The sequence below is a fragment of the Chaetura pelagica genome, unplaced genomic scaffold, assembly GCF_000747805.2.
Source record: "Chaetura pelagica isolate M959 unplaced genomic scaffold, ChaPel_1.0 scaffold2, whole genome shotgun sequence".
NCBI lineage: Eukaryota > Metazoa > Chordata > Aves > Apodiformes > Apodidae > Chaetura > Chaetura pelagica.
The window spans coordinates 1,125,204-1,138,368 of record NW_009952796.1 but is presented as its reverse complement, the minus strand read 5'-3'; the positions used below and the strand labels follow the sequence as shown (position 1 = coordinate 1,138,368).

Genomic DNA, 13,165 nt, shown 5'->3' with positions numbered 1-13,165 from the left:
CTGATAGGTCCACCTTCCATGAATCACATTACCTTTTCTTTAGAACTCATTTATTCCTCTGGCCTTCACAATGTCCCGTGTTGGCAAGTTCTACAACTTAATTATACGTTAGTTCTATATGAACTTCCTTTTTGTGTATGTTAAATAAAATTATTTTCTTGCTGCTACTTGGTCTTTAAAAGAAAACAAATCTTCAGTGCCAGAAACATTAGTAGGATGTTTATCCTTTTGAGATTGCTCCATATGGAAAATGTTTTCCTCATTAGTAAAGTACCTTTCTTTGGCTATTTTACAAAGGAAAAAAGTTTACACATGCAGGTGACTGTAATATTCCCATATATAACTGTGTGGAACATGTGTTAAATGAAATAACGTTTAAGTAAGTTTTATGTCACTGGATTTTTACTATCCTGTTTTACTTCAGTATTTTGATGCTTCCTGTTTTATTTGTTCTGTATATGACAGTTTAGCATAAAAGTGATCAGAATCTCACCACCTCATTGTATGTACACATTTTGTAGAGAAGCAAGACATCAGTTACATGCCCTTCCTGCCCTGCACTCCCTTCTGCTAGGGCTGAATGGCAGAACTCTTCTATGCTATTGAAAGCCTTAAAAAAACAAACAACTATGCATGCTATTTTATATTCTAATGTATTATTCATATCAGTACATAAGCTTATGCTTGTCAGTTTTATCTTCTGTATAGAACTGATTACTTTTGACAGTATTTTTGCACTGTTTCTCTTCTTTCTCTTTTTATAAAGTTCTATTCAGCATTAATTGCAATAATTTTTTACCCCTTTCACTGCCTTTGTGTAAATAGTTTCTTACATGCTTTTGCAAATGTGAGTATGTCTTCAGTCACTGAGGTTTTTTTTGGTAAGGCTGTCCTTCATATTCACAACATACAATAAACCACTTTTTTCAAGGAAAACTATGCTTGTGTTCTTTCCTGTACCAGCTTAAGGTTTTGTATTTGCACCTATTGTGCTTATGTTGGTTTCCTATGTTAAACTGCTGGACACAGCTAGGGCCACAGTGAGCTCTGAAGAATTTCTGTAAGCAGTAATCCAGGTTTCACTGGGGCAAGGCTCCTTCCAGTGCTGATGCTAGGTTCATCTGATTCTTCAGTGTTGAAGTAGTTTGGGCTCTAGACAGGTTTTCTGAAATGATGTTATTCCCCTGGAAGAGAGTTGGCTTTTCAAGATAAAGTTAGGAATAAAATAGTCAGCTGGTGCCCTCTTTCTAGGCATGGCTGTAGTTAAGTGGCCTTGCCTTTCCAGAATCATTAAGATCTGGTGTTGTTTTATGCACTCCACCTACAATTGCTGCTTAGAGAGGAATGAAAGCTTTCAGCAAAATCAGGTGACAAACCCTTGTTTCTCCAGCAGTTGTATTTTCAGAGCAGCTCTTGGAAGAAGGAAAATATGATGAAGTTATTAATGGTGATGTGTTACCTTTCTCATTATACTTTATAAACTGTGAAAGCAGTAAGGAATGGTCATGTAGTTTACTGTGCAACATACTTCAACTTCAGTGCTGGAAATACACAGCTTTCCTCTGCAACAAATGCATTTTAACTTGTCAAGGGAATTAAAAAATTTGCACAGTCCACGTCTTGTGCAAGCCTACAAGCTCAGAGGTAGGGGCCAGTGTTCCCTGAAAAAGATGTGCTTGAGCTCTAGGTCCTTACAGTGATGAATCCCTGGGACTGCCAGGAGCAGTGATGGGCCTGGAGATTACTGGGCTGAGGGAAAGGGGGTGGCTTTCCTACACAGTGAGCAGAATTCATCACCCCCATTTCCCCTTTCTCTCAGATAAGCCACTACAAAGAAAATGATTTGTGAAAAGAGGAATTGTATACCAAACCAAATAAAAAGAGTGTCCTTTTCACTAATTGATTTGTCAGATTAAATGAAACAACCTAGGCAAAAGTAGATGTCAGAAAACTATTGCACCCATTTAATTGTAGAAGTGGAATTAAGAGGGGGCAAGACAGCTTTATTTACTTTACAGAAATTAGACAAACATTAAAATCCATGGTGAAAAAAAGTCTATTTTTGCATGTGAGCTGTCAAAAAGGCATAATCTTTAAGAAACCATGGATGCTTCCCTTCAAAAAAAAAAAAAAGAAACAAAAAAGGCAAGTGTAGATGTGTGGAAGCTCAGGAACATTTTACAAGGCCTAAGTGTGTTTGTCATTCCAATTATAGGACAAGACTGTGTTCATACTCTACTGCTTTTCAAAGGTTTCCTGAAGGTTTCCATAACAAGGCTTTTTAAATAAAGGTTTGAAGGATTGCATAGATTCAAAGGCTCAGTGATCCTCTAATTCCTTTTTGATCTCTGAAATGTATGGATGATCTTTCCCGTGTGCTACTTCCATGATAGCAATTGCCTATGAAAAGAAAAAAATATTCACACAATTGATTCATATATAACACCAGGCTATAAATACTCTCTTTAGAGGTTTGAAACAGTCTGACACCTCTAGCTACTTTTTGTCCCCTTGTAGTCATAAACCCAGTAGGAAATAAAATGAAATTCAAAACTAAGTAATAAAGCTTTTACATTCAGATAATACATCTTTCATCTTGAAGGATCCCAAAGCACCTTTCAAAATTATATTCCTGACAAAACTACTTTGAATGCAACCAGGGCCAGGACAGAAAACTGCACATGGGGTGGGTAATATTCTGGCAAAGGACTTTACCAGTGTCAGATGGAGCCCTGTTCCTACCGATTTATCCTTTGGCTGTCAGACTGACAAGCAGGGCTATTGCAGAAGTTACATTAAGGCATTTGACACCCTCCCCTGGTTCCAGGGGCTACTACTGCTTTATGAAGGAAGCTGCTGTGCCCAACTTCCTGCTGTTTCATCTACAGCCAGCTCTGGTCCTGAGAGTGAATGTTTAAGGCTGAGTTGTACTTTCCTGCCACTATCCATTCTGCTTTGGAGAGTAGGTGTAGAGGCAAAATTTCCACTTGAGAAAAGGAGAGCAGTGGTCCCAAATGGGTGTAATAAAAGGCAGCAGTAGATAGGAGGGAAAGAAACAATTTCAGAGTGCCTGTGAGAATATTTAAAGACCAGAGTGCTAAGCTAAAGCAAGGAATCACAGGTTCCTAGCCATCAGAGCATTTAGTCATTTTTTCCTTGGGAAACTTTTATGGAATTATGCTCTTGTATTTTTTAAGTAAGTCAGAACAACAACAGCCTTTGGTTCCACCTCAGCAGCAATAAGAAATTACTCCATTCCCCCTCCTGCCCAGAGGAGAAAAGAGGGCCTTCTGGGTGAGCTGCTTGCAAACTGACAGAGAACAATGGCTTTGTTTTTCCACTAAATCCCAAACATCAGGGGCTGGGATAACTTTGGGCAGTTCCTGCAGGCAGCTTTTGGAAGTGAGTCATTAGGAAATGTTTGTGTTAGGAAGCTAACTATGCCAACAAATCTACCTACAGTTCCCAACACCCCCTCCCCAGTCCCATGTTCCTACTGGCACAAATCTCAATTTTAGTCAAAGCTTTAACATCATGGCAAAGGAAAACCTAGGCTAATTTTAAACTAGGTAACAGTAAAAACTTAGAGCATATATTCTTATAGTGTCTTTCACTATGACTCGATGACTCTCTTATTGCTGGCTAAAAACCTGCCAGTAACTAAAAAAGGAAGAAAAAAAAAAAATTGACATTCCAAACCAAGTCATTATCTGCTACAGTAGTCATTGATGCTTAAGAATCTAAAATAAACTTCTGCCCATCAACAACAGGGGAAGAAAGTCAAGAAACCTTGTACAGACTAATAAAAAAATAGAAGAATAAAAAACTAAAAAATAAGGAACAAACTAACAAAAAGGGGTGAAGAAAAATGTAGAAACAAATGCTGTACTTGCCAATTTCAGCATTACCATACGCATCAAATTCCCTTCAGCTATTCAAAAATCACTTGGTTCCAGAACAAATAACCACCAAAAGCATGCCTAGTTTGACTTGGATACAGAAATCACAGACTTCAATGAAACACTATGTGCCTTTTGTAAGAGCCAAGTATTTTTTCTGTCCTTACCTAGTGAGTGAGGAGAAGCTAAGGTTCTGCTTCATTTACACTAGTATAGCTCTAGCTCAGAAAGCAATGTACAGCAAATGTTTAAGCACACTCCTCACTCCACTGCTGCAGCAGAAGGCCACTGTGAAACAGGTAAGACCCCTTGTATGGGAGAACAGACCCATACTGCATCTTTGGAAAAATCAGAACTGAGCCAAAAATCCAGTACCCAAATATATTAAAACATGGTGAATCTCCTACCAAGCCAGGCTTACTGACAGAGAAGCACGTAGTGTTTCAATGATCCCATGCCTCAACTTGTATTATTAGGGAAGAAACCAGGAAATAAATACCCTCTTCAGGGCTTTAACTCCAGCCGTTCTGTTCTCCAGCGCCATATACAGTCTCCCTAATTTCAGCCACATGGAGGCAACATTCAGCGAGTAGGAGGGATAATGCTTACTGCAAGGGAGAAAGAAATTCAGCTTTATCAAACCTGGCAGTTTCATAGCATTCTCCCAGCTCCCATCCCCCTCTCAGGGGGCAAGAAGCTGCCTCTCTTTGCCCCTGCCCATTCACTACGCTCATCCCCTCTGCCATGACTGCCAAGAGTCAGTGCCAATTGTGTCTGGGATGGGGACGCCTGTCAGCTGGGAATTGAACTGAAACTACCATATGCCTCTGAACAGCTGTCAGATGGCAATGACTTTCTGCCACTAGTTCCCATCGAGCCAGCTACAGAAAAAGACTGCATTGTTAGGAGTTTTTGGAGCAACCCTACACCCGCAGAAGTAACTGCCTATTGCACAATAGTCCGTGTTTAATGGAAAGTGAGGGGCCCTGGGCAGCGCGTACAGCACACATGCCATTTGGTACTTGCACACACTGAGCTAGCAGAGTCCGGTATATACAGTCTCCCTAATTTCAGCCACATGGAGGCAACATTCAGCGAGTAGGAGGGATAATGCTTACTGCAAGGGAGAAAGAAATTCAGCTTTATCAAACCTGGCAGTTTCATAGCATTCTCCCAGCTCCCATCCCCCTCTCAGGGGGCAAGAAGCTGCCTCTCTTTGCCCCTGCCCATTCACTACGCTCATCCCCTCTGCCATGACTGCCAAGAGTCAGTGCCAATTGTGTCTGGGATGGGGACGCCTGTCAGCTGGGAATTGAACTGAAACTACCATATGCCTCTGAACAGCTGTCAGATGGCAATGACTTTCTGCCACTAGTTCCCATCGAGCCAGCTACAGAAAAAGACTGCATTGTTAGGAGTTTTTGGAGCAACCCTACACCCGCAGAAGTAACTGCCTATTGCACAATAGTCCGTGTTTAATGGAAAGTGAGGGGCCCTGGGCAGCGCGTACAGCACACATGCCATTTGGTACTTGCACACACTGAGCTAGCAGAGTCCGGTTCAGCAGAGCTGACCTGGAATGCCAGGCTCCAAGCCAGAGGAGCTGGGCAAGTCCCAGGGAAGATAAATAGTACTTAGCCCCCAGGGGGAAAATGTTGGCTCCTTCTTTGTATCGCTGCTCTCTGCCAAGTGATCTGTGACTTTACGTTGGCATCTGCTCCAAAGGGAGTGCTTTACTTGTGCTCCCCCCAGCTGGCAAGAAAGTCACATCTCAAGATGAGATTCTGCTTGGGAGATTCATGGCAGGATCAGATGCAGTGTGTAACTGGCTGGCTCTAATGAACGAGATGACTACTGTAAAAACACAGAAAATGGTATCATAGAGAGTATTTATTTTTTTCCTGCAGAGGCTGCATGCTGCCTTGCCCCACACAGGGCTTCAGCTCTAGGGCAGCGGAGATGAGGGACATCCTAGAAACCCACGAGCTGACCTGGGCTTCAGCTCCCTCTGGTGCTCAGCCCCAGCTCTGGGATAGGGCTCTACTCTCCTGCAACCACAACTGCTGTGCTACTGCAAAGAGAAAGGACTGGGAGAGGGTGGGAGGCTGGCAGCAACAGCGGGCTTTGCCTCTGTTACCTTACACAAAATACGGATTGCAGATGCACTTTGAAGCTCTGCATTAGTAAAGTATTAGGGTATTTTAAAAGCCCAGTATTTATCCAGCTAAACAGAACTCGCACAGTATCCACGGTGGTACAAACTTCTTTTGAGAACCTGAAGTAAGGATTTCAGACTCATCTTCTGCTATGAATTTCAGGATGCATTTTGACAGTAACAAAAATCTGTCCCAGCATTTAAACATTCCTTTTGAGTAGTGATGTCACGGGTAGCATGTTTATACAATACGTACTGAGAGAAGTGTTCTCTGCTCAAACTTGTCTCAATTATTCAGACCACTGAATCAGAGCACTAAAAAAAGGCTCATATTTACCTGTATGGTCTGATAATTTTTTGCCCATAACGCAGTGCACCTTCCCAGTCCTGCATGTAGAGACAGACTCCCATGGCCTGGTACATCATATGTAACATATAAACATTACTGTCTTCAAACACTGCAGCCATCTTCTCCAGGCTAAGTTCACAGATCTCCAGTAATTCACTAGGAGGTATGAAGAAGTCAAGGAATTCAATAATAAATGGTCTGTGATCAGACAACTACCAGGTAATGCCAAAGAAGAATTTACTTAAGCTTCTTCAGAATGGTTCCGAGAAGTCCTCTTTTCTCTCAAATGGCCTCAATGCATCTACACTACAACCCCAGAGCTACTTTGAGAGGTATTCTGCTAAGGAGATTATTACCCCTCCTACTCAGATATCCTACAAAACTAGCTTTTGAATTTAAAAAGCAACAACAGAAAAAAGCTGATTTCCTGAATCACCACCACACCAGCAATGTGTCAGAAGAAGTGGGAGTGAAATTCCCCACGCAGTGAGTACTGAATCAGGCACAAGGTAGCCTGGTCTGCTTTTGGCCCAATGAATCTTACATTTTTGTCTGCATCACTGTTTGAAGGTGGGCTTGTGACCATCAGTAATAACTGCAGCCTCAGATGCAGTCTCTCAAAACAGGGCAATATTACAGTACACTAACACAGCGACACATCTGTGCTCACTCTTGTCTCTGGGCTGTGGAGACAGCCACATGCTGCGCCATTAGCAACTGAGAACCACATAGGAAGGAACAGTGTCTCACAATCCTGCAGTGTTAAACTGTCCCTTGTCTCCAGGGGCAACTCTTCAGGCAAAGGGGACAGAGGTAAGTTTAACTTCTAATGGTCATAGGGCTTCTCCTGCAGGTACTTCTGAACCAACCCAGCAGGTAAGATTTTTAGGTCACACACCAAGCCAGTGGAGTCAGAACAAGACAAAGGATATATTTGTAGTGTTTGGCTCTCCTGAATTCCTCAATCACATTCCTGGCATATTTGATCATGTCCCGGACCGACTCTGCTGATGGAGGGTCATTCAGTTTACGGATTTCCAGTTTCTCTTTATCCTGAAGGAAACACGATGAACATTATAAATGCAGGTTCCAAGCCCTGAACCACAAATAAAGGTTCACCTGCTACACTAAATTACAGTAATAAAACGACACAGATGGGAACGTAAGCTCATCAAAGAACGCAAAAACAAAGGTAGAATGTGCACCTGCCATTTTTTTCTAAAGCCTTGGCAGGGAATCCTAGAATCCTCTGTGCCTTCCAGTTCATCTGCCATTCTCTCTACTTCCATGAAGTTCCTTTCTTTTGAAACATCCAAGAGCTTTTCAATTTTTTCATGAAAGCAGTTTAACATAGGAAATTCCACTGCTTCCAAGATGTTAGGGATTAAAATTAATTTCGTTTTAAGTCTAGAAAAGCCCAGACACCTTAGGCTTACCACCAAGCAATAGCTGTGTGGAAAACGAGTCGATATTAAATATAGAAAAGGACCCTTATGTATCTACAGACAAAACCACATTTCCACAGATGATATTTCTGCTGGACAGCTCCGTTTACTCTTATCTTTCTCTCTAACTTACTACTTCGTGAAGATTCAGCTGCAATCTGGAGACAATGTTTTGCTGTTTAAGCCTCACAATGTTGCTAGATTTCTTTCTCCTTTATTACTTCATCTGCCAGCTGAGAGGGCTATAAGGGACCTTTTCCAGAGGTGGAGGCTGAGTGAGAGGTGATTCCAAGAGTAGCATGTTGTTGGAAATCACAGGTGAAATCCTGGCTTCATTAAACTCAGTGGCAAAATTATCAAGGTAACTGTGGGGAAAAACACAACTCTGGTATCAAGAGAATGGCCTGAAACAAAAATATTGGGTACTATTTGGAAAAAAAAAAAGTTATAAGTGATGACACCATTTAGAGGAAGGAGATGGTTCTCTGGTCATTTTGGGAAGCATCTCTTCAAAGGATATCATTGTGAAAGAGAGGGGAAAAAATTATCTGGAACTTAAGGATCAGATTATGCCAGGCAGAGTGATCTTGGCTGAAATTACAGATCAGCCACACTGAGCTCAATTCTCCCTGGACCTCCAGTGAAGGAGGTCCAAATTATTGCACAAGCACAGTTGTTTCAGCATCTGTTGGGTTTGGGTGCCTTTGGGCCCCCATAAGTGCTTTTCTTCAAAATACCTAACACTTTGTTTTAAGGAACACTGTCTGGATGTCTGCCTTTGTTCTTTGAAAGGCACCAGGTGATGTCTAATGAACATAAATCTGGCCTGCACAAGGTGCTGTGACCCAGGACCATCCTGTCTCTGAGAAGACCAATATGACACCATTGCAGAAAAGCCTGTTTTGCAGATTCTGCTGGGTCTCCAAACCATCCAGCCAAACCATAAAGTATCACCTAGAAATCAGCTGAGATATCCCAATGGGGAACTGCAGCAGGAGAACAGGACCCCAGAAATGCTCCAAGCAAGATTCACTCGCTGGGAGTTGGTAGAAAATATGCAGTTACAAAAAAACCCATGAGTTCTGAGCTAAATTCTTTTGGCCAGGTAGCATAGACACACTGTAATTATCTACTTCTAACAAAGTTTTAATATTGGCTTTGTAGCTCAACTTTAAATGGCTTCTACAAGATTTCCTGGTGTGTCATGATTACAGTGGAAAGCATGACACTGTTTTCTAGATGGAAAAATCAAAACCACCCCCCTGCCTCCTATTAACCTGGGTAGGTGCCTTGACAGTCAGAAGTATATTTCACACTAATTTTATTACCTTTTCCTTTGTAACGCACTCCCTGCAATCACATTTAAAGAAATACGAGTCTTGTAACCGGTCATTTCTGTCTTCTGTGGGATACAACAGGTCAATATAGCTGCTAAAAACCTATATGGTAAAAGCACAGCAGTCAGTGAAAAGCAGTGTAACTATACCTATTTACCACTACTAGTTCTGCTGCATGTAGTATGACAGCTACATATTTTTGTAACTTGTGGATCACTGCAGTTAGATCGCCATTCCATGGTATTCCAAGCCTCTCAGCAGCATCAGGAGCTGCCATTTGTGAATCCAATCTGACAGAGAAGTCTTTCCTTTTCTATTCATTATGGAATTTCCCTCAAATATTACCTTGGCTTAAACCCAGGACAGCAAGATTCAGGTGTGGATAAGGAAAGTATCACAGCATAAATCTCAGGCTCCTGTCAGACTACAAAGAGTTGCCTACTTTTGCAAAGTAAAATAATGATTTCAGGTATCCAGCCTAGGACCAATTACAGTGGCCTGGTTTTATGGAGGCTAGAATCTCAATTTTTTCTTTCTGAAAACCTACAAAAATTGGGGCAACAGCAGTCACTAGCAACTTTAGAAACTTTGGACAAGACCTTTAGATCTCTGAAAAGAAGAGAGGCTCAGTTCTCCAGTTCTAGGAGAATTATTATCAGATTTACTTCAGCAGCAATATTTTAAAGAAAAGAAAACTTGCTTTTGAACATTTTAAAGGCCCTTCACATACACTATTCTTAAGTTTTCCTCTACTTCAATGGTCTTCAGAAAAGAACCCCTGCAACTAGCTTTAACGCTCTGTTTTTAAAATGAGATCTCCCCCAGGAAACATGTCATATGCACAGCACAGTTAATCCTTTTGCGGACCAAGGAACAGCCCTAGTTTTATATCCTCATTTATAGTTATTTGAACTGTTTTGCTTAGTCTTTATGCTTATGGTTTCTTCCTTCTTTCAAGTAGAAAGTACATGTAATTTCACACAGCACATACTCTTCTTCTCACTGTGTGATCTCACGCTTCCTCTCTCACTCTTCTCCCTGCCTTCCTTATTTTCAAAGCATGCAAAATGCAGGAACTGCATTTACAGCAAAAACTTTTAAAATGTTGCTATGCAATGGCTACAACGATCCTGAAGATGGAGACAGAGGCCATCAGACTGCACAGAGCCCAAGCACAACCAGGAGCTCATATTGGCAACATTCCGAAGTGTCAGAAAAGAGAATGCACAAAAGCACTGAGGCCCTCCAGAACCGACACGGCTTCTAAGTCACAACTCAATTAAAAGAAGATGCCAAGCAAGGTAAATACTCCACATCTTCACCTCTCTCACCATAAGTCCTCTCAAAAAATGCTGAAAGTCTCTGGGATTCCACAGTAAAATTCTGAAAGCAAGATCAGTCCTTGTCCATTATCACAACACACTTGCAGTGACTGCCAGCATCACAGACAAATAATCGTTAATAAATGGCATAAAAAGAAGTTGCTCATCTGAGTCATTCACCCTTGGCTCCAGTAACTAAACTCCCTTTGCTCACAATGGTGAACAGCTACAATCCACAAAAATAACCTTCTTCAAAACTGATACCACATACTTCAAAAAGTGGTGGGAATTACCAAATCAAATCCAAACTTACTTTGATCAGCATTAACCTTACCCACTAAACAAAAGAGCCACTGAAACTATCTGCAAACTCCAACGCCAGAGAGAATGTTGTGCATTTTCATCCCCTGCAGATCCTCAACTCTATTTAACATCTTTCTTCTGCTGCTGAAGACTCCCTGCCAAGTTCATTACTTGATTGAGAAAGTTTCAAGGTAAACCCAGAGCCTTATCTGATTTCACAGAATTTTATCTATTGTTGTTCAGCTTTGCTCCACCTGAAAACACAGCCTTGCTCTTCTCCAACTTCCCAGCCAAAGGCTGCAGAGGTGATACGACCAAGTCCTGTGTTTTGTGGATGCTCTGTCCAAACAGAGGTTAGAGGACTTATCTGTGCCCATTTACCCTGTTTATTCTGGCTTCAATTCCAATACATTACTATTATACTGGGAACTATTATAGCAGTAATAATTTGCTTTGATCTTGGAATTTCAAAGCAACAGCCAAACACTAGAAAAATCTGCCTCATTTTTCAGATGGGTAAACTGAGACAGAGGCTGGCAGGTATTAAGTGACTGCTGCAGGTGCCCTTCCCTTGTCTCAGCACAGATTAGGATACTGCCCCCAAGAATGCCTTCAATCCTCTAGAGCCACCTCACCTCTTCCAATGCAAAAACTTTAGAGAACCAAGAGATCCCTCCCCCCACCCCAGTTCTTAAATTGTCATCTGATTTGAAGGAAGTCTGAAAAGCAGGATGGATCTTACTTTTAGGATGTATGCTTACAGACTACATTCAAAGACAGTGCATTTACCTCTTCTCCAGGTTCAATCTCTTTAACAGCTCTGACTTCAGCCAAGGTTCCCTTGTAAGTTACAATCACATTTGGGCAACAGCTATGGTTCATCAATGCAACACTGTAAAAATAGAAATGTAAACGCTTTTCATCCCCCCACCAAAAGCAACAAGCAAAAAGTTAAGCTGCGCTTCAGAAAACAAGAAAGTCTGAAAGGTTGAATCGGTCTGTCTCTGCAAGCTGCTTTTATTCTGAGGCTTAACATGAAGGTAACCTTGGGGACCTATGATAGACAGACTTTTTCTCAGATAAGAAAGAGAAACCCATTTAACTTAAAGAAAACAAGCAAATACAGAAAAACAGAATTTGCTGCATCACAACTTAAGCTGAGCATTAAAATTTGAGTTAGTTTCTGTGCAAATCTAAACAGCCTCCATGTCTGAAGTAGATGGGAAGAAATCTGTTATATAAGCACATGACTTGAACAAAAAAACAGAATTGCTAGACAGCAGTACTTCTCCTTACTACCAAGCTAGGACAAAGTGCAGTTTGCTACTTCTTTGAGATAAAAAGCATAGTTTTAATTCTTTCTCTTCCAATCTACCAAAACAATAATGGTCTATTCAGTCTCTTTATATCACAGGCATAACTGTTAAGTGGGAAAGTTCTGGCTCTTGCATGCTGATCATTTGCAAACAAAGGACAGTGTTGGACATATTTCCAGAACATTCTCGTTTAATACTCTACTCTCCTCACCATGACTCTGATCCTGGATATTTCACTACCTTTATTTCCAATCTGTAGATAAGGGATATGGACTTCAAACAAACAGGCTTGAAGAAGGAGAATCTGTGAAGCAAGGACTATCTACTACTGTTTGTATGTAGCATTTAGCAAAATCAGGTCCTGCTTTAATTAAGCATCTGTAAGTTTCAGATTACTTTGCCACAGATAAGCTTCTACTAATCTATGCCTCACAAGGAAGCCAACCTAAGCAGACAGTAATACTTTCACTAGGAGGTATGCTAAGAAGGACAGAAAACATCCTCCTTTGCTACAACATTAATTGGGAAGGAGAGACTTAAATGGAGGAAGTGTTCCTCAGCCTTAAAGGGAGCTGCATGCCCCTGCCCACAAACTGCAGTTAACATTTATAAAGCTGAGGAGCTTGTGCATGTTTTTTTCCACTGGCACAGCAACATAAAGCATCAGTTCTAAAACATCTGAAGAGGCTGAAAGAAGTTATGAAAGGGATTTACTGTTTGCAAAGGAACAAAAGGTAGAAGGGATGTTGTTCAGCGAACACCAGGTGAAGGATTATACCCAGCCAAAACAGAAAGCCGTGAATGGAGAAATCACTTGCAATCCTTTTCATTTTGCTTTGATCATTATATGATGTCTCTGTCCAGAACCTGCTAGCCAAGTAATCGTTTCCTACCAAGCTGTAAATAGTTCACAATGTAAGCTTCAAAACAAATTACAAGTGCATTTTAACTAAAATGACCAGATTTTTAAAAACAGCTGCTACAAATAATTGCCCATATTTTATTTATAAATATTAAATATATAAATTAATTTAATTTC

General features: G+C 41.1%; 1 protein-coding gene across 1 annotated transcript in view; it reads right to left on the bottom strand.

Moving 5' to 3' along the window:
- Window positions 1-1,984: 1,984 nt before the first annotated feature.
- SMYD2 (SET and MYND domain containing 2) overlaps window positions 1,985-13,165 on the bottom strand; it is a 26,882-nt gene continuing 15,701 nt past the window's right edge. Inside the window, exons 7-12 of the mRNA XM_009994797.1 lie at window positions 11,600-11,702; window positions 9,177-9,287; window positions 7,336-7,456; window positions 6,392-6,566; window positions 4,399-4,507; window positions 1,985-2,400 (exon numbers count right to left, since the gene is read on the bottom strand). Coding sequence (XP_009993099.1) covers window positions 2,320-2,400; window positions 4,399-4,507; window positions 6,392-6,566; window positions 7,336-7,456; window positions 9,177-9,287; window positions 11,600-11,702 — 700 coding nt within the window. The 3' untranslated portion in view covers window positions 1,985-2,319. The remainder of the gene's footprint in view (window positions 2,401-4,398; window positions 4,508-6,391; window positions 6,567-7,335; window positions 7,457-9,176; window positions 9,288-11,599; window positions 11,703-13,165) is intronic.